This window comes from Meriones unguiculatus, chromosome 9 (genome assembly GCF_030254825.1).
Source record: "Meriones unguiculatus strain TT.TT164.6M chromosome 9, Bangor_MerUng_6.1, whole genome shotgun sequence".
Lineage (NCBI taxonomy): Eukaryota > Metazoa > Chordata > Mammalia > Rodentia > Muridae > Meriones > Meriones unguiculatus.
In genome coordinates, this window is record NC_083357.1 from 1972125 (window position 1) to 1994012 (window position 21888).

The 21888-nt window shown below is 48.1% G+C and overlaps 1 protein-coding gene across 4 annotated transcripts in view; it reads left to right on the forward strand.

Moving 5' to 3' along the window:
• Samd4a (sterile alpha motif domain containing 4A) overlaps nucleotides 1-21888 on the forward strand; it is a 206481-nt gene that overhangs the window by 94306 nt on the left and 90287 nt on the right. The window contains exon 2 of one of the 4 annotated variants that reach the window (XM_060390684.1): nucleotides 13948-15075. The exons of the other annotated variants lie outside the window; for them this stretch is intronic. Within the exon in view, the coding sequence (XP_060246667.1) occupies nucleotides 15000-15075 (76 nt within the window). The 5' untranslated portion in view covers nucleotides 13948-14999. The remainder of the gene's footprint in view (nucleotides 1-13947; nucleotides 15076-21888) is intronic. 4 annotated transcript variants of the gene reach the window in all.

Sequence of the window (21888 nt, forward strand, 5' to 3'; positions counted from 1 at the left end):
AGAACGGATCTCAGATGAACTCTGGAGAGGAGGCTGGTTTGTTTGGCTGGTTACTTTGTCATCTCAGAAGGGAGACAGGCTAGTTTTCCCATGATGGAAAGTATTTGCTGGTTAGGGTTTTAAAGACATTTCCTCATACTCCTTCAGTGGCTCATTTCCAGAGTCCTGTATTCCGGGCTGGGAAACCCGGATTTACCCGCTGCACTGTTGCTCAAGGGGGAAGCTTTCCCTCAGCTGTTTGAGAGCCAAGTCACCCTGACTTCAATGAAACCAGCACATGTTTGTCTAAAGGCAGAATTTGGCTCTTTCCGTTTCAGGCCTAAGAGGTCTGTTTATTATATTATGTAAGAAAGAGTGAGGTCATATAAATAGTCATAGCTCCTACCTTGAACCAAAAGGCATCCTTATTTGGTGCTTCTTCCAAACTTAGGAAACAATACAGGCACTAGAAACATTCTCGGGGGTCACTGAAGAAATAATGACCGCCTTGTACTTGACCATGGCTTTGGAGACAGTGTCGGCAAAGTAGGCCGCCTGCTGCTTTTTAGCACTTGAAACTTGGACTCATTTCATTAACCTCTCGGCTGCTAAAAAGAGCACTGGGAATACAGTCAGTCTTTTCTGCTACCAGGATGCCCAGGCATCGCAGAGGCTTTCTATCAAAGCCCTGGGCGGTGAGGTAAAGGGCTCTGCACTCCTTCAGAGGGAACCTTTCCTACCAGCACTGCCCCTCCAAGAGCCCTTGATTAGCTGCGTCTGAGGAGAATTCTCTTAACTCGACCATCACATGGGTCGATCAGATATCTGTCTTCAGTCTGCGTAAATATTAACAGACATTAACTCTTGGCTCATGGGTCTCGATTGGGTTCTTTTGGGGACCTATGCTCTAAAGGCTACCCTCTCTTACTTCTGAAGCACCCGATGCCCAAGTCATAAAAGGCCAGGCTTAGGGACATACAGTTAAGTGAGAGGAGTGCTGAAGATTCATTCACTTCTCCCTGCTGCGACCTAAATCCATTTTAACATCCTACTTAAGTCCAGCAAGAAATGCCAAGATGCGAAACTGTGGCCCTCCCATTCTTTTCCTTGGGAAGAGTTTATGCAAAGGAAGGCCAGGTCTCTGTAGCCAGAGGGAGCCTGGCATGACACTTATCTCCTTTGAGGAGGGAATCTATTCAAAGGCAGCAAGCCTGCTGCCAGGGAAGTTTATTCCATTTTTAGGAAGAGAAGGACAGGACCTTTGCTGCTCCTTTGTGCTGCTACTCTGCTGTGGATTTTCTACGTAACTTCCTTCCTTCCTGTCTTTCTTCCTTCTTTCCTTTCCTTTCCCTTCTCTCTCCTTCTCTGTCTGTCTGTCTGTCTTTCTTTCCGATTTTAGATGTATTTATTTTTATTTTCCGTGTGTGGGTGTTTTGCCTGCATGTATGTCTGTATACCACATGAATACCTGGTGCATTTGAAGGCTGAAAGAGGGCACAGGATCCCCTAGAACTGGAATTGCAGGTGATTGAGAACCACCATGTGGGTGCTGAGAATCAGACTCAAGTCCTCAGGAGCAGTAGCCAGTGCTCTAAATCACTGAGCCATCTCCTCAGGCCTTCGTGTGTTTCTCTTTAAAAGTCAACCCCCAAATGCAGCTTGTTAAAAAACTTGACTTCATGTGTGCTGGGAAGTTTGTGAAACAAAGGGAAAGCGCCTTGCATGCTGAGTAGAGCCTGGGTTCTGACACAGGGGGTGTGCTCTCTGCCATCTGAATGCAGAGTCTGATGTCAAGAAAGTGAGAAGGAACTCAACTGAGCCACTGGCTGGGTGTGCAGTAAATTCAATAGCTTCCGGGTAGCTGTGCTCCAAGTGGTTCTCAAAGACATGGGACAGACAACCCACACCATGGCCAGCAGTGTATTTTGTGAGCCCCTGAGCCACAGAACTTTTGGGAAACTTTTTGCTGGAGGGCAGCCTTTGAAATCTATTCCTTATCCATGCTTCCTTTCTGACTGTGCAGTGCTGTGGTAACATGGGGACCAGAGTTTCAGCAGCAGAAAGCTTCAGGCCTTTTAGCTTATTACTAAATGTGAATTCTCGGAGTGCAGTGACTTAATCGAAATGATTGCTCCTGGTAGTGAGTGAGTAGAGGTGTCATGTTGAATTAAACTTTCTCAAGTTTTACCACATAGAGCTCCTCGGAGCCAGGACACCAACCGCAGCCTGCACTCCCTGTGCTCAGGAGAGCAAGGCCATCTTAATGGGCCTTTTCTGATGCTCTGGGTCCTGGGGGACATCAGAGTCCAGTGAACATATGAGTGGCTGTTCGGAAAACTCAGGCCAGAGAGTGCTTGCTTGCAAGGTTTAGAAAAGTCAGGGTTTTTCCAAGTGTTTGGAACAGGCGCAAACCTTCCTTTCAGAGAGAAATCAAGAGGTGGTCCCTTCAATTAGGTCATGTGATCATTCATCTTTGTATGCTGAATCATGCCTGAGCATTGGAGGCTGCCCATCACTTAAAAAAGAAAGAAAAAGAAAAGGCAAGCCTGTGTGTCAACATTAGGCAAGAGTGTAGCCTAAAACTGAGGCTCGCCTGAGACTAAGATGCTGCTGCCTGCCACAGTAGGTCTGTGAAGGAAGAGGCCTAGAGTCCTTCTCATCTGACACACCCAGTTCCCTCACAGCCCGCCAGCAGAGCAGGGAGAGGGGAAGAAAGCAACGACTTGGTGGCCTTCAGCTTTGGATTCTGTTCTGCTGTAGAGACACTGCGATGTGCTTTTCATCTGTCATTAAATGTCTAATGCCTGTCACGGCTTGGACTTCCTAAGGAAAAACCAAGGAAGCGTAAAAGAAGCTATGAGGCCTTCCCTGCAGCCAGTGAGGCCTTAGCCCCCCAGGGAAAGGCAGTGGACTGCAGTGCTGCCAGGAACAGGGCGAGCCTTGGTGTCCCCACCAGCTGACAGGCACGCTCACTTTGAAAACGGGAAGCAATTATGCTTGGAGGGAGATGTTTCAAACTTTTAAAAACGCCGCTGCACACATGGCAGATGTTTTTAGCATCTCAGAAAGGAAATCAGGGATTGAGTGGCAAAGAATGGCTGCGTGGACCCATTATTCGGTTTGGGGTGCCTGTATGCCTGCATACAGAATGAGTGGAGTAGGACTGTTCTGGCAGTCATCCTCAGTAATTACCCACGCCTGTTGGCTTTAAAAAACTGATTGTACTTGTTTTTTTTCCACTTTTCATGATTGTGCTTAGTTTCAAAATTATCTTAACATGCTAGTTTCAAACCCAGGACGAATGGCTGAGGTGCCTATTTAACATATCAGACCTGGCCTCCACGTTCTCCCAGCATCCTCAGTCCCTACCTGTTCCAGGGTATGACTGGCATTACCTTCCCGATGGCTCTTTCCTGGAACTCTACAGCCCAGGGGCCGGGCTGCCCCTACCTGGGACTCTCTTCCCTGTAGAATCCAGGCGTTCTGGTTACCTGCCCCTTTGTGCCTTTGGCTTTCTGGCTGCTACACCCGGTTCCCCTCTCACTTTCTTCCCTTCCCTCTTCCTCTTCCACATGGCCCAGCTCAGCTGGCCATGTCCACTCTGGACTCTCCCAGAAGTCTCTGCCTCTGGATATGCTCTTCCACAGATCACAATAAACCTCCTCCACTACACCTAGGAGTCCTGTTCTGTCCTTTTTAGCTCCTTTGCCCTTCAGCAGATGCACTCACAGCTTCTGAAGCTTCTGAGGTAGGATCTTATTCTGTAGTTCTGGCTGTCCTGGAACTTTCTATGAACACCAGGCTAGTTTTGAACACAGGGATCTGCTTGCCTCACGAGTACTTGCATTAATGCACTTTTGATATGTCAAAATATCAGGAAACTTCTAGGCCTGTGAAATATGCTAAATTCTTTAATCTATGGTCCAGGATTTCTCTTATGCATAGCTGAGCAAATTCTCAAGACAGGGTTGGGCTAAAGAGATGCGGATCCTACTTACCAGAAGGAGAACACAAAAGGGAGCCTGCCAGGGTACGGAAGAGGTTTCCACAGGCCAGAACCTTGTCTTACACCTGCCGCTTTAAGTTTGTTTCTTAGCCATGCGTCTGTTCTGACTGGCAATAACGTAGGAACTCAAGAACATTGTAACCCTGTTTTGGAGGCTGAGGCAGGAGGACTCCAAGTTCAGGTCTCACTTTCCCTACAAAATACGACCAGCGCTGCCCTGGGCAACCTTGTGAGGGCTTGTTAAAAACAAAACAAACCACAAAAGCAGGGGAGAGACTACAGCTCGGCAGTACGGTGCTGACCTAGGATACACGAGACCCCAGGCTCCATCCACAGCCCAGCAAGGAAGCGTAAAGAAGTTGGTAGTGATTCTTTTGCTCTATGTAATGAAATAGATTTTTTTTGAGTGTTTCTATTTAAAGACAGCAAAACATTAACGAAAAGCCCAGTCCCCCTTACCCTGCCTTTTCCACGCACATAGTACGCTGATGGGGTTTATTCCTGACGCTGACTCATTCAGCTTTTCTCCTGGAGGTTGTCAGGATGTATGCCTGGTTAATGGAGAAAATCCGCGGACTGCCCAGACTGCACAGTGCCATGACTCCCTCCTGGCATTTTGGAGGATTTGTAATGGAAATTGTGGTACCAAGCTATCGTTCTTACCAAGTGGCTGTGTGAATACTAATGAAACAGAGCAGAAGTCTGCGAGGGCGCTGCACAGTTCTCACCGAACAGCCCATGTCAGCGTGACGAAGGAAGACCTGTGTGGGGTGGGTTGCTCCTCTCCGGAACCCACACATGCTTGCACACCACAACATTGTTTTAATTAGGCTTACAGCACAGTAAAATATTTGTCCTTGGTAGAAGAAGAAGGAAATTCTTTCATAGACTGGAATGTTTTGCTGAAAGGGTATTTGTGTCTATTGAATTAATCTGCGGGGGTTTATGCTAGTGTCTGAATGCTTTTGAAATAGTCTCTAATGTTTTGCAGCCAGTTCACAGTCTATCAGTCAATCAATTTACCTATTATCTATCTAAATATTTATCCTCTGTCTATGTTTTACCTACACATATCTATCTAATACAGGGACAAAGAAACACCTTTCTTTCCCATCAGTGGGCTCATGGTTGAGGATAGCATTTGGGCTGGAGCTATGACTCAGGAGTTAAGGACACTTGCTGTTCTTACAGACAGGCCGAGACTCAGTTCCCAGCACCTCCAACGTGTCTCACAACCTCCGTAACCCATGTTCTAGAGGATGCAAAGCCTCTGACCTGCCAGGGCGCCAGGCACAGCTATGCTACATGTCTACATGCAAAGGAATGAAGACACACAGAAGCAGAGAAGGGCTCTGCTTTGATGTTTAGGGTTGACGGGAGGAGAGTTATGCACAGTGAAGCCTGCAGAGAATGGGTTGACTTGATGCTCGTACACGGAATGGAGACTTCATGAGACCTGTCTGTCTAGATTCTTCCAGGCGTGTCTGTGTCTTGAGGATGGTTGTGTTTCTTTGCTCCGGGTGTGGAGCAGTTCCTTTGGAATGAAGTTTGGAGGACAGAGGCTGATGACAGGGACAGGAGGTCTGTGGAGACCCGGGAAGACGAGAAACCCTGGGCGATAACAACCCTTTAGAGTGCTTTCCTCTTTGCCTGGCCAGGAACTTGTTTCAAAGGTCGTCCCCCTTTGTGCTGTGTGGGGTGTGAGAGTGGTCGGTAGCCTTGAGGCAGACAGCAGAAAGAACGAGACGAGAGCAGCAAGGACAGACGGTTCTGATGCACGCCTTTTTTTTACACTGCATTTGAACTTGTGTAGAACAGGCTGACAGGGCTCAGAAACGCACAGGGAAGACTTCCCCATTAGTCTTTGAGACAGGAGGTCAAATATTTAAAGTTGGATTTTGGGCTCCTTGTGAATTTACAGGCGCTAGAAGCAGGGATATTTTGGAGCAGCTCACTGGAAGGTCGGTGTGTAGAAGATATTTTCAGCAGAAGAGAATGCACATATCCCTTCTAACTCAGCCACTTTATTCTGCTCCTGTCTCCTCAACAATAGCTCCCTGCTGCGTGCTCTTAAGACACAAGTGCTAATATTATGAGGAATGAATTGTATGAGAAACAGTCTAATCTTTTCTAAAAGAGCTAAAAATACCCCTCTGCCACCAGGAATGCTTAAGCATGCTCTCCCATTTCCAGATGCCGTGGGGTGTCAGGCCCAGGCACATGTCAGTAGACACCATGAGGCCTGGGCAACAGTGAAGGTTTAGCCCATAAAAAAGGAAGAGCCCCAGAGAAGGATGTTCAGAGTAAATGCCAATCATTACACCAGGGCTGAGTTGCCAGGCTCACAGGCCGTTCTTTTCCAGAACATTCCTTGGAAGTAAGCTGTGGTAGAAGAACCTCTTTTCTCTCCCTTAGGAAACTGAGGCATAAGAGATTACATTCCCAGAGTCCGGGGAGATGGTGCATTCACCGGGGTCCTTATACCTGTGTTCAGATCCCCAATACCTATACATAAAACTGGACATGGTGGCATGTGTCTGAACACAGGGACGCATGCCTGTCATCCTAGCACTGAGGAGGTGAGACAGGAGAACTAGAGCTCCCTGGCCAGATAGTCTTTGCCGGATCTGTGAACTCGGCTCAGTGAGAGACCCTGCCTCAAAAAATAATGTGGAGAGCGACTGGGGAAAACTCAACATTGGCCTCTGGAATCCCCACTCGTGCACACAGAAATGTATCCAAACAGGCTTACATACTATGACAGAGAGGCAGAGAGAGAGAGAGAGAGAGAGAGAGAGAGAGAGAGAGAGAGTATTCCAGACTTAAAACCTTATGCCATGTCCCTGGGGTCCGGTGTTGAATCAGGAGACAAAACTGAACCAAACACCTGCCCTCTTACTAACTTCTTCCCAGTCACCCTTCTGTCCCCTGAGCCATATCCAATCAACGCCTCAGAACATTTGAAGGGCATTATTTCCTTCCATTTGGCAGTCTTCTGGTTTTGCTAAGAAGGTCTCAGACAAGACATGGGGTAACCTGGAGGATCTGGAAGCAGATTGTGGGCCAAATATGTAGGTCCAAACAAGAAAGAGTGAGAGGTTCACAGTTCCCCAGCGCCACAGGCCATCTCTTCAGTTCACAGGTGATGTGTGCTGTCGATCCCCCGCCCCCCCAATTCCTTCCTATTCTATATCTGCTAGAAAGTCTCCTGGTTTGCCTCAAGGTTTCTCTTAGGCTTTGTAAAGAAGTGGACAAAAACAAAACAAAACAAATAAACCAAAAAAAAAAAAAAAAAAAAACCACACACACACAAGACAGAAGTAGTGTTGATTTTAATAATAATAATAATAATAATAATAATAATAATAATAATAATAACAACCAGGTTTTCTGTCTGGGGGGAAATCAATAAGATGGTGAATGGGGCCTTACTAGCAAACACTTGCTTTCTCTAAGCATTGGTTGCATTGCAAAGTGGCTCACTGCTGAGGCTGGGTGAGGCTGAGGGCTGCTGCGGGCGCTTGTGTTGTGTGTATTTCTGGACTGTTAAGGTGATATTTATGCTTATAATTTGTTTGGAGTTGTTGGGTTTTTTCTGAGTGATTACTCTTTGATATAGTTATTTTAAGGGGGGAAATTAGCTTACCTAACTTAAGTCTATCCAAATTTATTAAACATCTCTCTCAAGAAAAGTGAAACATGACAGTTGAGACAAAATCCCCAAATCTCCATTTCAACATTTTTGCTGTCTTTCAGAGTTAAAGTTTTAAGAAAACTTAAAGTAACCAGGGTCACTGATAGATAATGAAGTCATTTGTATTTTAACTTTATTATTTTACCTCAGAAGCTTGCTGAGATGTAAAGGAAACCTTATGATTTTAATCTTTTCAAAGGACATTGCCAGGAAGAGTGTTATTGTTATTATTAGATAATCGTAATGGTATGTCCTAGAGTCCTTCTCCTCATCTGACACACCCAGTTCCCTCACAGCCCGCCAGCAGAGCAGGGAGAGGGGAAGAAAGCAACGACTTGGTGGCCTTCAGCTTTGGATTCTGTTCTGCTGTAGAGACACTGCGATGTGCTTTTCATCTGTCATTAAATGTCTAATGCCTGTCACGGCTTGGACTTCCTAAGGAAAAACCAAGGAAGCGTAAAAGAAGCTATGAGGCCTTCCCTGCAGCCAGTGAGGCCTTAGCCCCCCAGGGAAAGGCAGTGGACTGCAGTGCTGCCAGGAACGGGGCGAGCCTTGGTGTCCCCACCAGCTGACAGGCACGCTCACTTTGAAAACGGGAAGCAATTATGCTTGGAGGGAGATGTTTCAAACTTTTAAAAACGCCGCTGCCCACATGGCAGATGTTTTTAGCACCTCAGAAAGGAAATCAGGGATTGAGTGGCAAAGAATGGCTGCGTGGACCCGTCATTCGGTTTGGGGTGCCTGTATGCCTGCATGCAGAATGAGTGGAGTGTCAAATAAAAAATGTGCCAGAAGCCAGTTTAGCAGAGCTTCTCAGATGAGAGAGGGACACACACACACACACACACACACACACACACACACACAGAGAGAGAGAGAGAGAGAGAGAGAGAGAGAGAGAGAGAGCTGGAAATCTCCCAGAAGAAAAGCTGTAACACAAACACTGATCTGGAGGGGGAAGGATTTATGGAGGATGCAATATCCCACTTCAATAGGAAGTGTAAAGCTATTGAAGAGAGACCACAAAGTTGTTATGTTGTCATGACAAGCAATCTATGGTTACACGCCTGGCCTGATGGGGACTGTTAGGGTGATAGCTCAGACATGAACTGAGTCAGAAGGGTGTGGGGTTTCACAGATCTCTGTGAATAGGGATCCCAGATACATACCACAGTATTACCCTTAATGCTTACGAGTGTGGCTTTCTGCTAAGCGCATGGAAGAATCTGGGGAAATGGATCAAGAGAAGGAAAGTTCTAAGCTATGTGATACCCATGGCTCAAGAGTTAGCAGAAATAGCTGGACATAGCTTTTCTGCTTTCTCTCCTGTGTGGCCTTTGTGTCTTCCCAGGCCTTGCATTCCAAACCTGCCTCAACTTGCACATAACCACCAAAGGCTCCTTTTGTGGCTCTCAGACATGTCCCAGATCCCAGTAACCATATTCATAGTGCCTGCTGCTCATGGGCTGTATTTTAAGCATCTGCTGATGCAGACCCTGGTTCTACAGGGTCAGGTCTCCATGATGGATCTGTACTCTGGATCTGTACTCAATGGCTTTGTTCTTTGAAACAATAAATTAAAAAAAAAAAAAGATGCAGTGGAGAACAACCACACACTAAATTAAAGCATAAAAGGAAATAAACAGAGACTAAAGCCCCACCTCATGAGCAACACAGGTGTTGCAAGGGTTACATTTGGCCTTGTGAGGTTTATTAGCCTACTGGACATAGAGAAAATAGACCGGTTGCTGCTGGCTGCAAGATTGCTGGCACCTGGGGCTAGAGTGATAGCTCAGTGGTTAACAGCACTGGTTGCTCATCCAGAAGACCCAGATTCGACTCCCAGCATCCACGTGGTGACTTACAACACTCGGTAACAGCAGCCTCAGGGGATCTGATGCCTTCTGATCACTGTGGGCTCTGAACAAACAGTGCACATGCAGGCAGAACACTCACACACAAAATAAAAATGACTCTTAAAAAAAGATGGCTGGTACGTGGACAGTCCACCAAGTTGTCTCTGTAGCCTGCACAGTATCTTCTTCCTCAGGCAGAAGCCACCTGATGCTCCCAAGTGGGTCCTTCCGGGGAAGCCACGTTCTGGAGGAACAAAAGTGGCCACTCGCACTCTGGGCCTCCGGGGTATGGATTCCAATCCTAGAGACTTATCCCGGGAAGGCTATGGAGGACAGCCATGTCCTTCACAGAGTCGCCTCTCCTGGTCACCTCCAAAGGGGCTGGGTTGGAAGGCAGATGGAACTTCCCCCGGGGCGATCTTAGTGAGGAAGGCTGAAAACACGGTATTAGTAAGTCTTGGCCCAGCCTCACGGCCAGGGAGAGCCATCGACCTCCACCCCAAGGCCACCACGTGTGGCTCCCGTGCTTTCTACGGAAAGGTCTGCTTCCAGCAAGGGCGAAGGGACTGTGGGGATGGAAGGGCCGGGATCCTGGATGGCTGTCTGCCAATCTGCTGCAACTCTTCACCAGGGATACGTTCTGGCGTAATTTATTCCTACCCAAGAGCCTGTCACACACAAACTTAACCTCTTCCGCCATAGTGCTTCCCAAGCCTTTATCTTGTCTCTCTACACCAGAAAATGTAGATTCCTATAGCTCACCAATTTCACGGAGGAGGAAGAGAAGTACAAGATCTTTCTAAAGGGAGAAAGTGAACATGAAGAAGCTGAGTTCTCTCTCTTCAAAACAAAGCGCTCCTTTCCAAACCAGGTGACTGAAGTCTAAACTGTTCCACACTAGAGAGCCAGTCCCCTGCTTATCTAGGTGTGAGGCCCACCCCTGGCCCATCGGAGAGATGACAAGTTCTTGGGAACCTCTCTAGCACATCCCCAAACCAAGACTTCCAGAAAAGGTGTGGTTTTTTTTAACCCCCTCTCCTCAAACTCCAGACAAAATGCTGGCATTGGAAAAAGTTTTCCAAAGTCAACCTAGTATGTATTGGCTTCAATATTAACAGAAAGTCAGAAGTCAAGAAGATGGAGAAAGTAGTCAGCCCTCTTGACATGTGCTTTGTCCAGCTTGGAGGTGAAACACATGCTTGCACACACACACACCTTACGCATACATGTGTATACATATACACACCCTATACATACATGTACAAACGCACACATCCTACACCTGAATGCATGCGTGCATGTGGACTCCTGTGTGCATGTGGGCTCCCATGCGCATGCCCTCCCCACAGTGCCCTTTCCCAGGTTTATCACTCACCTGTTAGAGATAAATTAGCACTTGAAAGGTTACCACGTGAAGGGCCATTCATTTGACAAAGAAGCAGAGTTCCTTAGAAAAGCTGCTTGCCGCGCTGTCAGCATTTGCCAAGTTAGCAACACCCCAGATGGTACCCCCAAATCACTTGTCCCCTTCCAAAGGGTGAGAAGTTCACTCTTAGGAAATGCCTGACTCCTGTGGATCGAGACCAACACCCAGGCTTTTCATTTTGACAGATTTCAAAAATTCGAAAAGGAGCTCTGGTGCCTCAGACTGTATAACCTTTTCCAGATGGGCCAAGGGGCCCAGAGTGTATTTTTGCACCCAATGGGAAGCACTTTGCTCAGCCCCGAGGAGCGGCACCACTTAGCAGACCTCTCTGGACACCCTGATCAGGCCCCAGGCGTGTGGTAGAGTACGGAGGAGCAGGCTTCGAGAGCACTACCCGTTCCCATTTGCCCAACACCCAGAAGAACAGGAAGGTCTCCTGGAGGCCAGCGTGTGCAGAACCCTCTCCAGTGGCCGGCGCCGGGTTAGCTTCTCAGCTGCAGCTGCCCACAGCCACCTGGGGGACGGAGCCAGGTCCAGGACAGTGGCCCAGGGTGCTGAGACGGTTTCCTGTTTTAGTTCCTAGGCCTTTGTCCTAGTAGCCAAAGCAGGCCGTGGGGAGACCTACTCTGTGCAGTGCTCCATGTAGGGGGTAGCATGGGGCCTTCAGGCAGGACCTGGAGAGAGGGCCGCTCAGTACATCCAAGGCTCAGCTCTGGAGCTCTGGGCTCCAGAGGCATCACGTGTACTCAGAAGAGGGGGGTCAAGAGGTGAGGTGCCCAGAAGTCACATCCCCCAAAACGACCTTTCCGTGCTGGTGAGTTTTCCACTAATAGGACGTGTTTAGGGAATAGCTGTTTTGTGAAAGGGGAAGTAGATTTTATTTTTCCGTATTTTTATCATTATAAAGTTCACCCATTTTAACCATTTTAAGTATTATATTCACAAAGCTGAGGGGCCATCAGCACTATTCTCTTCTAGAATCCCTCTGCCATCCTATATAAGAACTCTGTGCCCATTAGCCAGTGAGTGCCCCTTCCTCTTGCCCCAGCCCCCGAAACCTCCATTCTATTTTCTATCTCTAAGAAACTCATTCATGTAAGTGGAATTGTACATCATTTATCCCCTTTAATCTAGCTTAATCCACTGGGTGTAATGTCCTTGAAACCCACGAGTGTTGTGGCTGGTGTCAGAACTTCCTTCCCTGTGAAGGGTGAATAATATTCCACTGTACAGCACACATAATGTTTATCAGCTGATAGGCATGTGAGTCCTTCCTCGGATGTTATATGAATACTATAAACATTGGCATGTGAATATTGTCCATTTGTTCTTTGCAGTTTTAGGAAAATGGACCCCAGTTAACTGGCAAATATTGCAGGGGTCAATTTTGGCCTTGTAGTTCCAGCTCTGACAATGAAGGAGAGCCCTATGGCCTGAAGCATCAGACCTGGGGGACTCTTGGGCAAGGATCCTTTGGTGGTGACATTCACCCCCAAATAAAGGGGGTCCTCCCACCTCTATAATCCCATGATTCAGTGCAGAGTTTATACTCCCTAAAGGCCACATATGGAGAAAATGATAGCCATGTCAGATGAACCTTCATGTCCTGAGGGATGAAAAATAGGTGGGATGTCAGGTGACTGCCAGTATGAGGAGCAGAATCTACTGCAGTCTCTAGCCTGAGCCTGCACTCAGAGGCTGGTACGCTGGGAAGCTTAGACAGAGATTCTGGGCAGAGTGAGGAGGTCTGTCTGGAGCACGGCAGAGAGTTTCCTTGGACTGTAGCATCCACGACAGACTAGTGAGTCCGGTGTCCCTAGCTTGGTCTATTGTGTGTCTAACTGGGAAGGGAGCACCTTCCAAGGAGGCTCAGCCCTCACCCCACCTCCTCACAGGCTGTGGGCGGCCCGGGGATGGATGGGGACACGGGGATGCAGGACTGCCCTTGGGGATTTCAGGATGGCTTGTGAGCCTGGCTGGGAGGCCCTGGGCTCCCACCCAGTTAGTTTCATCATGTTGCTGTTGGGGGGTTCTTATCATTAGTTGAGAAGGCCCTGCCGAAGAGTTCCAGTGTTCCAGAGTGAGTTTAGTGGTGGGTGATTTCATGCTGTCCTTCGCACGCTGGAGCCAAGGGCTGCCCTGTGTACCAGCGGGTTCAGCGAGCTTTTTATTTGCATGTGAACCATAGCTTTTCCAGCAAATGTCACTTACTTGGAATTTTTGTCTGATTTTGTTTTTGTTTTTGTCTCTTGGTGTTTTTCCATTGGGCTCTTGGCTAACCAGGAGAAGAAGAAGGGGGGAAAAAAGTAGGGAGGGCTCAATCTGCCTGGAGCAGGGTTTGAATTGGCAACTCCAAGGGAGAGTATTATGAATGTGAAAATAAGAAAACGGATGCTTTATTTTGCTTTGAGGGAGGAACCGAAGCCAAGTCAAATGGAGAGCTCTAATTTGGGAATAGTGTTATTACAGGTCATTGGGAGTTGGGTACACGCTAAATTGGGAGGCCAGTCACATGAGGGGGCAGAAAAGCAGTCACATGGGGGAGAGCCGAGGCTCATTTACAATGAAGTTTTATTTTATTTACTACATGGTTGAAAGGAATTTATGGCAGATGCAGAAACCCAGCCACCTTACTTGCTGTTGATCACTCTCATTTCCTGGTCCACTGGTTGTTTTACACACAAGCCAGAACTTTCGATGCATGTGCCCTCTGGGGCTTTATTTAGGACCTGAGCTCTGTCCCCTGATGATTCCAGGGAGCAGGCATGAGCTAAAGGTTACACGCCTGTTCTCTGCATTCATGTCTTATTCCAGGCAGCTTGCTTCCTGTTTCTCTGAAGTTCCTAAGCATTTTACACACCAGGGTCAAGATACCCGGATAATACCTCTCTGTCTCTGTCTCTGTTTCTCTCAGACACACACACACACACAGAGGCATAGAGAGGCACACCCACGCTACCTTTCAGTTTCATTTCTGTTTCCTCAGCACTAATGCCGCAAATGCCAGCTTAAATTGAAGAAGAAGAAGAAGAAGAAGAAGAAGAAGAAGAAGAAGAAGAAGAACAAGAACAAGAACAAGAACAAGAAGAACAAGAAGAAGAAGAAGAAGGTCCCATCCCCACTGTGAACAGTTGTGAGCAGAGCCCTCTTCCTACGTCCACCTGCAGACTTCTGATGTTCCTGGTGTCCAGGGCACGGCCAGGGTTGAGTGAACTAAGACGCTGATTCCCTCCCCCCACAAATCTAAGCTGCATTTCCAGATGTCTTGAGCTGGGCTCAGTTATCTGCATTTGAGATAAGATGTAAAAAGCTCAAGACTCGCGAGAACCGAGGAACTGATACCCAGCACAAACAGGCTGTGGTCATGGTCCTAAAATGGAGCGTCTTCCTAAGTGTGTGACAGTCTGCTGGTGCCGACGGAGCACGCGGGCCAGCGATGCTTGTGATCAAAGTTAGGAATAGAAGGTGTGTGGGCACTTCTATTATAGCAGCCTGGCGCTCAAGCTGGCACAGACAGGCCAGCCGGGACTCCGGCACCGGTACTTGCAGCGGTACCAGGGTATTGGTGTGTATAGGCAGCTTGCGCTGTGCCTTGGATTCCCATGTAGATTTGGAACCGGGAGGATAAGTGAAGGGGCGTTTGAGAAGTGAAACGCCATTGAGTAAACAGAGGGGGTGCTGGGAGTTTGTGCCGCAGTCACACGTGTGCCTGAGCAAGCCAGGACCGCTCGCCCCTCCTATCGCTCTCTGTGGCTGCTGCCTCTGACATCACAATACTCAGGTGGCCACTCAACAATGACGAGCTGTGCCCAGCGGACATCAGAGGAGGGAGAAAAGGAGGAGAAGGAAGTGGAGAGGGAGGAGATGGAGCAACACCCTATGTGATCATTCCACCCACGCACACAGTTTTCACGTAACACCTGCTTCAAGTGTAATGTGCTCAGCTCCACATAACCTGTCCAGCGCCTGTACCCTCCCCCGCAAGCACATCACGGTATTAGGGTCCTCTGATCAAGAGAACTGTGCTCCTCTCGCTGCATGTCTCGTGGTTCACCGGCACACCAGCGAGCTAATACTTCTGCACCAGACGGCTCTCCGGAGCAGCTGTTTAGAGGTAATGTTCTGGCTGCCGTGGCTTCCTACAGACCCATCGCAGCCCTCTTCCTGGGCGCGGTGCTGGACTCTGGACTATGTATGGACTCTGAGGGTGGGAATCTGGGTAAAAAAACAAAACAATACCGACAGCACTGACATTTTTGCCCTCTGTGTCTGGGGCCACCCCAGCAGTGTCACGCTTTATTGTACGGCACACGAAAATCCAAATAGGTGGATCGTAGCTTCCCTGTCCATCCTTAGAAGGACTTTGTACCCCTTTTCACAGGATAGATTGTGATGAACAGAAAACTGGGGCGCTCAGCCCTGCCTTAGAACTATTATGACGTTTTGATGACTTGTTTATTGTTTTAAACTCCATGATTTAAAAAAAAATAACAACAAAAGGTCTATGTCACTCTTGAAGCCATTCCTCCCAATGCTGCTGGCAAGAACAATCCCCTTTTCTTACCTGGCTCCACCTTAGCCGGGATTATAATGCTGGACTGTGGAGGCCATGCTTTTCATGGTTCTTCCTGTCAGTGGTTCTCAAGCAAGCCTTGATGTTGGTCATCTGGAAAGCTAGTCAGACGGGGTCTGCATCCAGCAGCTGGGGGAGGGGAGCCTGGAACCTGCATTGCTAATGAGTTCCCAGATACACCGCCTCACGCCTTGGAGCAGTTCTTAGACCCTTTGGACCACACCTCCTCCATCCCCAGGAGAAAACCAATAGGCAAAAGGTCATCCTGATCCTAAGAGTGACAGTGACAGTGGCCAGTGATGACATGATGCGCACTGGGGGCCAGGGCTAAGTCACAGGCTTGCTTTACCAAACATTAAATAGTAGCTGCTCCAGAGAGGGGAAAATAGACTATGCATTTCAGGCATCTCATTGGTCAAGAGACTACATTTTCCAGAGAGGAGAAAATTGAAGTACACAATGGCTGTCACCCAGGTCCATACAGCTCAGTGACAACTCAAGCCCAGATAATTCTGTGCTGTGCTTTGGTGTCCGTCTTTTTATGTCCTGTGCCACTTCCCATCAGTTCACTTAGACTGGCCAGTCATCTTCTGTAATTCCTGGAAATGAATGTCCTGGAAAGGTGCGCCTAGAGCAGAGCTTGAGTGCCAAACACCAGGCTCCTGAATGCAGTCCCAGGTGACCCCGCCTTGCCTGTGCTGCCATGTGAGCAGAGGCAGGACTGATCCATGGTGCAGAGATCTGTTGGGCGGGTGGCTGAGGGGACATTGATATGAAGCTTCTGGGAGCCAGTTTACAGGAAGAGGCTGGTTCTGTCTTCTCCTGGGACCCCACATGCAATGTCATTTCTGCATTGGTTTCTACTGTGGAGAGTGGGCAGTATTGGCTGAGGAGAAGGTGCAGACTGACAATCAGCTAGCCTAGAAAAATTTAGGCATCTCTTTGAAACCTTCCAGTCTAGCAAGACTGTATGGTCAGCCCCAATTTAGGGGAGGGAGCAGCTGATCTCTCATGAAGCAGGGCTGTGACTAAGAATGATATGGCCAGGCCAGTGAATGCGCTTAAAGGAGTGAGGGCTAAAGTAGAAAAAAAAAAATGAGATTAGGGGTGGGAGGCAAACTCTTCAGCTGATGCCGTACCCATGGAAGGGGCAGAAGAGAGGAGGCAGAGAATTTGGATTCATATAAGGTACATCTCCAGGAGAGTATCTATTGTCAAGAATAGGGATCTCTTTTTAAGGATTTAAACAACTGAAGGCCATCTCAACTAGAATGATGACAATAGATCCAGTTCCCAGTGGGCTGTGCTTCTTGCCAAGAAATGTGTTAGATGCTGGCTAGAGATCTAGAGAGCTGAGGTTCTTTCTACATCAGAAAATAACTGCCTTTCACACCATTGCCTTTGGATCCAAAAATGGAGGCCTTCTCAGAGTGTTTCTCTGCTCCTGTAGTCTGATTCTCTCCAGATTATTTGCATTGAAGGCATTTCTATGGTTTCAGCACTTTCCCCAGGCTCTCTACCAACCTGATTGAAGAGGGCAGGTCCTAGTGCCAGGCTGTATACCTGGACTAAGACTGAAGATAAGTACTAGAGAGATTAATAGATACACCCATCTCTAAAGGTGGCTGTGTCAAAGGTGCATTACTGCTGTCATCTTCAGCTCAGGACCAGTGAGGCCAGAGCTCTGCATCGTCTTTCTCCTCCACGGGGCCATGTCCTCAAGATCTGGAGGTGAAGGTGAGCGCCAGTCGGCGAGTTGCCAAAACCCCTGGCCATAGAACTGCACTTCCCTTCCTTCTACTTCTGCCGTAACAGTCAGATGTATCTCCTGGAAGGATCCCCTCCCAGCCAGTCTACTCTCTCTGCTTTTCAGCACCAAGATGGGGCAGCTTGTAGCGAAGTATGTGGCTCTGCTGGCCCTGGGCTGTTGAAAGTGGGTAGACGAAGCTCACTCCTGTCTGGACACTGCTGCCTGGGCCTGCGTTTCTCTCTGCTCTGTTCTTTCTCCCTCCCCTTCACTTTCCCTCCCTCTGTTTTGGTCTTTTCCTTTCTTGCAGAATTCTAAGAAGCACCCTTGACTTTGAGAAGCATGAGTCAAAGGTGTTCTACCTACGCATGGCCCCAGTTTCTCACCGAGTTAGCTAAAGCAAGAGCGCCTCACCTGGTCAGTCCAGCTAGCTCTGCTCCAGCCATTGACCAATGGCCCCGCTTAGATCTGTGTCCCAGTAAGGGCAAATGGCCACAGCCTTTTTATTCTTACCACGGCTAGTGTCCTTGCTGCTCTCTGCTCCCAAGACTTCAACTTTTAGAGGTAGTACCTGTTCTCATTAAGGAACAAAACCAAACAGTAACAAAAACCTGAAACCTGAGTCTGACATCACCAAACCTGCTGAGCTGAGCGAGTCTGCAGCACAGGTTAGCAGGGGATGGGAATCCACCTTCCACTGCTTACCTCCGCGTGATTCCCCGAGGAAGGGAGTGACTGGAAGGGGAGCTGTGCCTCTAACTCCCTCTACAGGACTGTGCTGGTGGAGCACAAACGAAGTGTTCCAGGGCCGCTTAACTCCGTCCTCGTGCTTAACCCAGACACCTTTCGTAAGGAAACGCATAGCTCATTTGTGACAGACTTAAATACCCCACATCAGTAAAATTGTTCCTTCCTTCTCCATACAATGATTTATACAGACACACACACACACACACACACACACACCAGATTTTATGCCTAAATGCGTAATACGCAAAGTTCATCATCGAAACCTTCAACATGCATGTTTTGGGGCTATCAGTGCGCTATCCCTTGGTGACAGCATCTGCACAGCTATACTCCATAACTGTAGTGTCACACATTCATACTTGCACGTTGGATTCCCCGCTCTTGAGATGAAAAAACTTGTCTATCGGTTGTTAAGCAAATTTGTTTAGTGTAGAAAGTGTTGGGGCCCGTGAAGGAGCAGTATGGATTCATGTTAGCAAACATCAGGGTGGAAACTGTAATTCTCCCACTACATACTTCCTCGGGTGAGTCCTTGTGTGAATGAGCTGTGGTCCAGCTTGGCTCGTGTGCTCAAATATGAAATATCAAGGCTCTTTGGTGAACTTCTAAGTCCTCCAAGATACCCCCTCCCCAGCTGCTCCTCTCTGGGCAGGACCTTGGCGTTCTCTAAGGCCACCTTACACTGCAGCGGGCATCGCGGAGCCTGAGTCCTGGGCTTCTGTCAGAGTTCTCATTTCTTGTGCTTCCTGCGGGGCAATGCCCACTGCTCAGGCACCAGGCCTGCCTCTCGTTTATCAGGTCAGTGAAGGACTGCTGGCCCATTGCTTTAAAGACCCGGGGCACTGCCTGGTGGTGTGGAGGCTTGGTCTGGGGCAGGGGTGAAGGTCAGAGTGCAGAAGCTCAAGCCTGCAGAGAATTTGCAGCCCCTCTTCAAAAAGCCTTCCAGTGCTAGCAGCTATGGTGCTCAGGAAATCACACCGTGTGGTTGTCAAGAGCAGGGAAGGGCGTTTCCATCTCCAGTTTCCCTGGCTTTCGGGAGACCCGTTCCTGGGAAGTTTTCTTAAAACTATCACCATTCGGACGTAAACAGTCTTGACACAGTGCCATTGGATTGCTTTTCTTTCCTTCTTCAACAGATGCTTGCAAAAGAGTTGTATTAAATACATTTAATTCTCCTATCTCAGCCTCTCAAATGTTTGGGGTTTTTTCTTGTGAAGATTACTTTAATTGGTGTCAGTGACAATCAGGGAAATCACCCAGGTTGCCTTTGTTCTGCTCAAGGCAGAATTTTCCAGCCTAAAAAGAATGTTAAGAAGGGATTGCAGTAAAGACCTGGAAACTGAACTGTTTTGTTTTCTTTTATAAGTTCATTTTTACTTGACTTGAAAGCTGAAACCAATCAGAATACCATGATATGATGGTGTCTACTGTTTGAAAGAACTTTCTAGGAAGTAATATTTTAGGTTTTAAAAAACCTGAAAGTCAAGCTTGGGAGATGGCTCAGCACTTACTGCTCTTGCCGAGGACTCAGGTTAGGGTTCCTATAGCCACATGATGGCTCACGCCCTCCTGACCCTCTTCTGACCTCCATGGGTACCAGGAATACATCGTTTTACACATATGTGTGTACAGGCAAGACACTCATGCACATCATTTAAAAGCTCTTAGTCTAAAATACCAGCAGGCCAAACACCAGAAATACTATTCTACAGCCATTAAAATGTGGTCCATAGGAAATGTTAAGACCGGGACGGTGGGAGCCGTCACCACCCCCACAGAGCTCGCATGCTAGTGGCGAAGGCAGAAGTCACCTTAAAAATGTCCATCAGGCTCACAGCACTGATCACTGTGAGGAGTGCAGAGCCAGGGACTGGGGCGGGACACGGTGAGATGGTAAGGTGGGCAAGTCAGCCTGGATGAGGCTTCATTAGAAAGGGGATAGGTGGACAGAAGTGAGCAGAGAGGTGCTACACTCGGCTCAGGGGAAAGGATTCTGGGAAGAGAAAACACCAAGTGCCAAGGTTCCAAGAGAGATGAGTGTCTGTCACGTTAAAGGAACCTGGCATAAACAGTGAGAGGGACAGACAGCAGAGTGTGGCTGAGTTATAGACCCAAGAGGACTGGCTTTTTACTCATGGTGAGACTGTGTGTTGGTCCACTGCCCAAAATGCCAGAGACTTGGTACTTACAGAGTAAGGTATCTTATTTAGCTCCCAGATTTAAAGGATAAAAGTGTAAGACCAAACCAAGTCCAGCCCAGTTGCTTGAGCCTCTGGAAAGAACCTCACGGTGAATGGCATCACAGTGGGAGGAGTCTATGCAGCAGAGAGCCCTTGATGAGACACAGCTAGAGAGGGTCAGGGGACAAGGCTTGCTCTTCCTACAATTCACTGTCGGGGCGCCCGACACGGGCACCACTCGGTTCCTTCTGAGGACTTTCACTTCTCATCTACCAAACTTCTGACAAGGCCCTACGTCTTAGAAGTCACATCGCCTCCGTACTATAGAACCCAGTCTTCCCGTGCGTGAGCCTTTGGGCCATCCTCAAACCATACCCAAACCACAGCTGATGGGCAGCACTGGCATCTCTAATCTGGAGAGTGGCCTATCAGCTACTCTTAAAAGATCATTCTTGCAAAAATGATGGTTATGATTCATAAGAGACTTTCTCTCATGATGGAATGAGATGCCAAAGTATGTTTAGATTCTGGATATATTCTGAATATGCTAAAAGATTAAACACATGGTAACAGATCTGGAGCGAAAAAGAGGGAGGGACATGCTATCTTTGGACATGGAGCTTTGGGACCCTGTGAATGGGGACACCACATGGTGTCTCACAATCATCCATAACTCCAGTTCCAGGGGGTCAGACACCTTCTTCTCATACCTCCCAGGGCACCAGACACAGGTGCTACACAAACACACATGTGAGCAAAACAGTCATACGTGTAAAATAAAAAACATCATCTTTCCAAAAAACTTACCCCCACACCTAAAGGCTTAACATAACAGCCTTGCTAGGTAGTTTGGGCCCAAAGTCTCTGACCACATCCCTGTCGCTACACTTACTGGGGCTGGAGGAGGACTTTCAAGAGGGCTCAGTGACACAACTGCCAAGCCTGTTCTGGTTCTTCACAGAAGGCCTGAGGTCTCGTCTGCTGGAGATGCCTAAGCATTGTCCTCACTGGCTTCCCCCACAGCGAGGGAACATAGAAAGCAAGGTGGGAACCACCACCCATCTCACCAACACACGTCTGCCACATTCGGCTGGTCACACCGAGGTGTGAAGACACAGGAGAGTGCACGAGAGTGTGAGTGCCAGTAGGAGAGGACCAGTGCGGGCCCTTTGACAAAGGAGGAAGATGCTTCATGCCAGCTGACCCCTTTCTACAAAGGCACCACTGGTTAGAGCAGGGCCTTGGTGACTCCAGACATTTGGATCCCTCGTGGTAACTGAAATGTCAGCACAATTTGCAGACCCCAACCAAGTTACCTAGAGCATTCTCCCAGCTCAAGAGGGTAATTTAGGAGGCAAGAGGATACAAGAGGCAAGAGTAGGTGCCTGCCTAGGAGTCTCCCCACTTGCATGCTGCATTTGCCATTTTTGTTCCGATGTTTGGGGTATCCTGAGTCAGCTCATATCCCCATCAAATACTTACTTTGTGATGTTATCATTTAATTCCATGTACTCCTTGCATGAACAAACTTCTAACTGCACTTGTGAGAAAGCCTTCTTATGGTGAGTGTTATTAAAATGAAAGCAAGGGTATGATAAAAGAGCAATTTAAGGGTAATTTACTAACAATTGCAGCCTATCAACACTGGCGTATGATTGTGTGGCAGTAAGAGTGGAC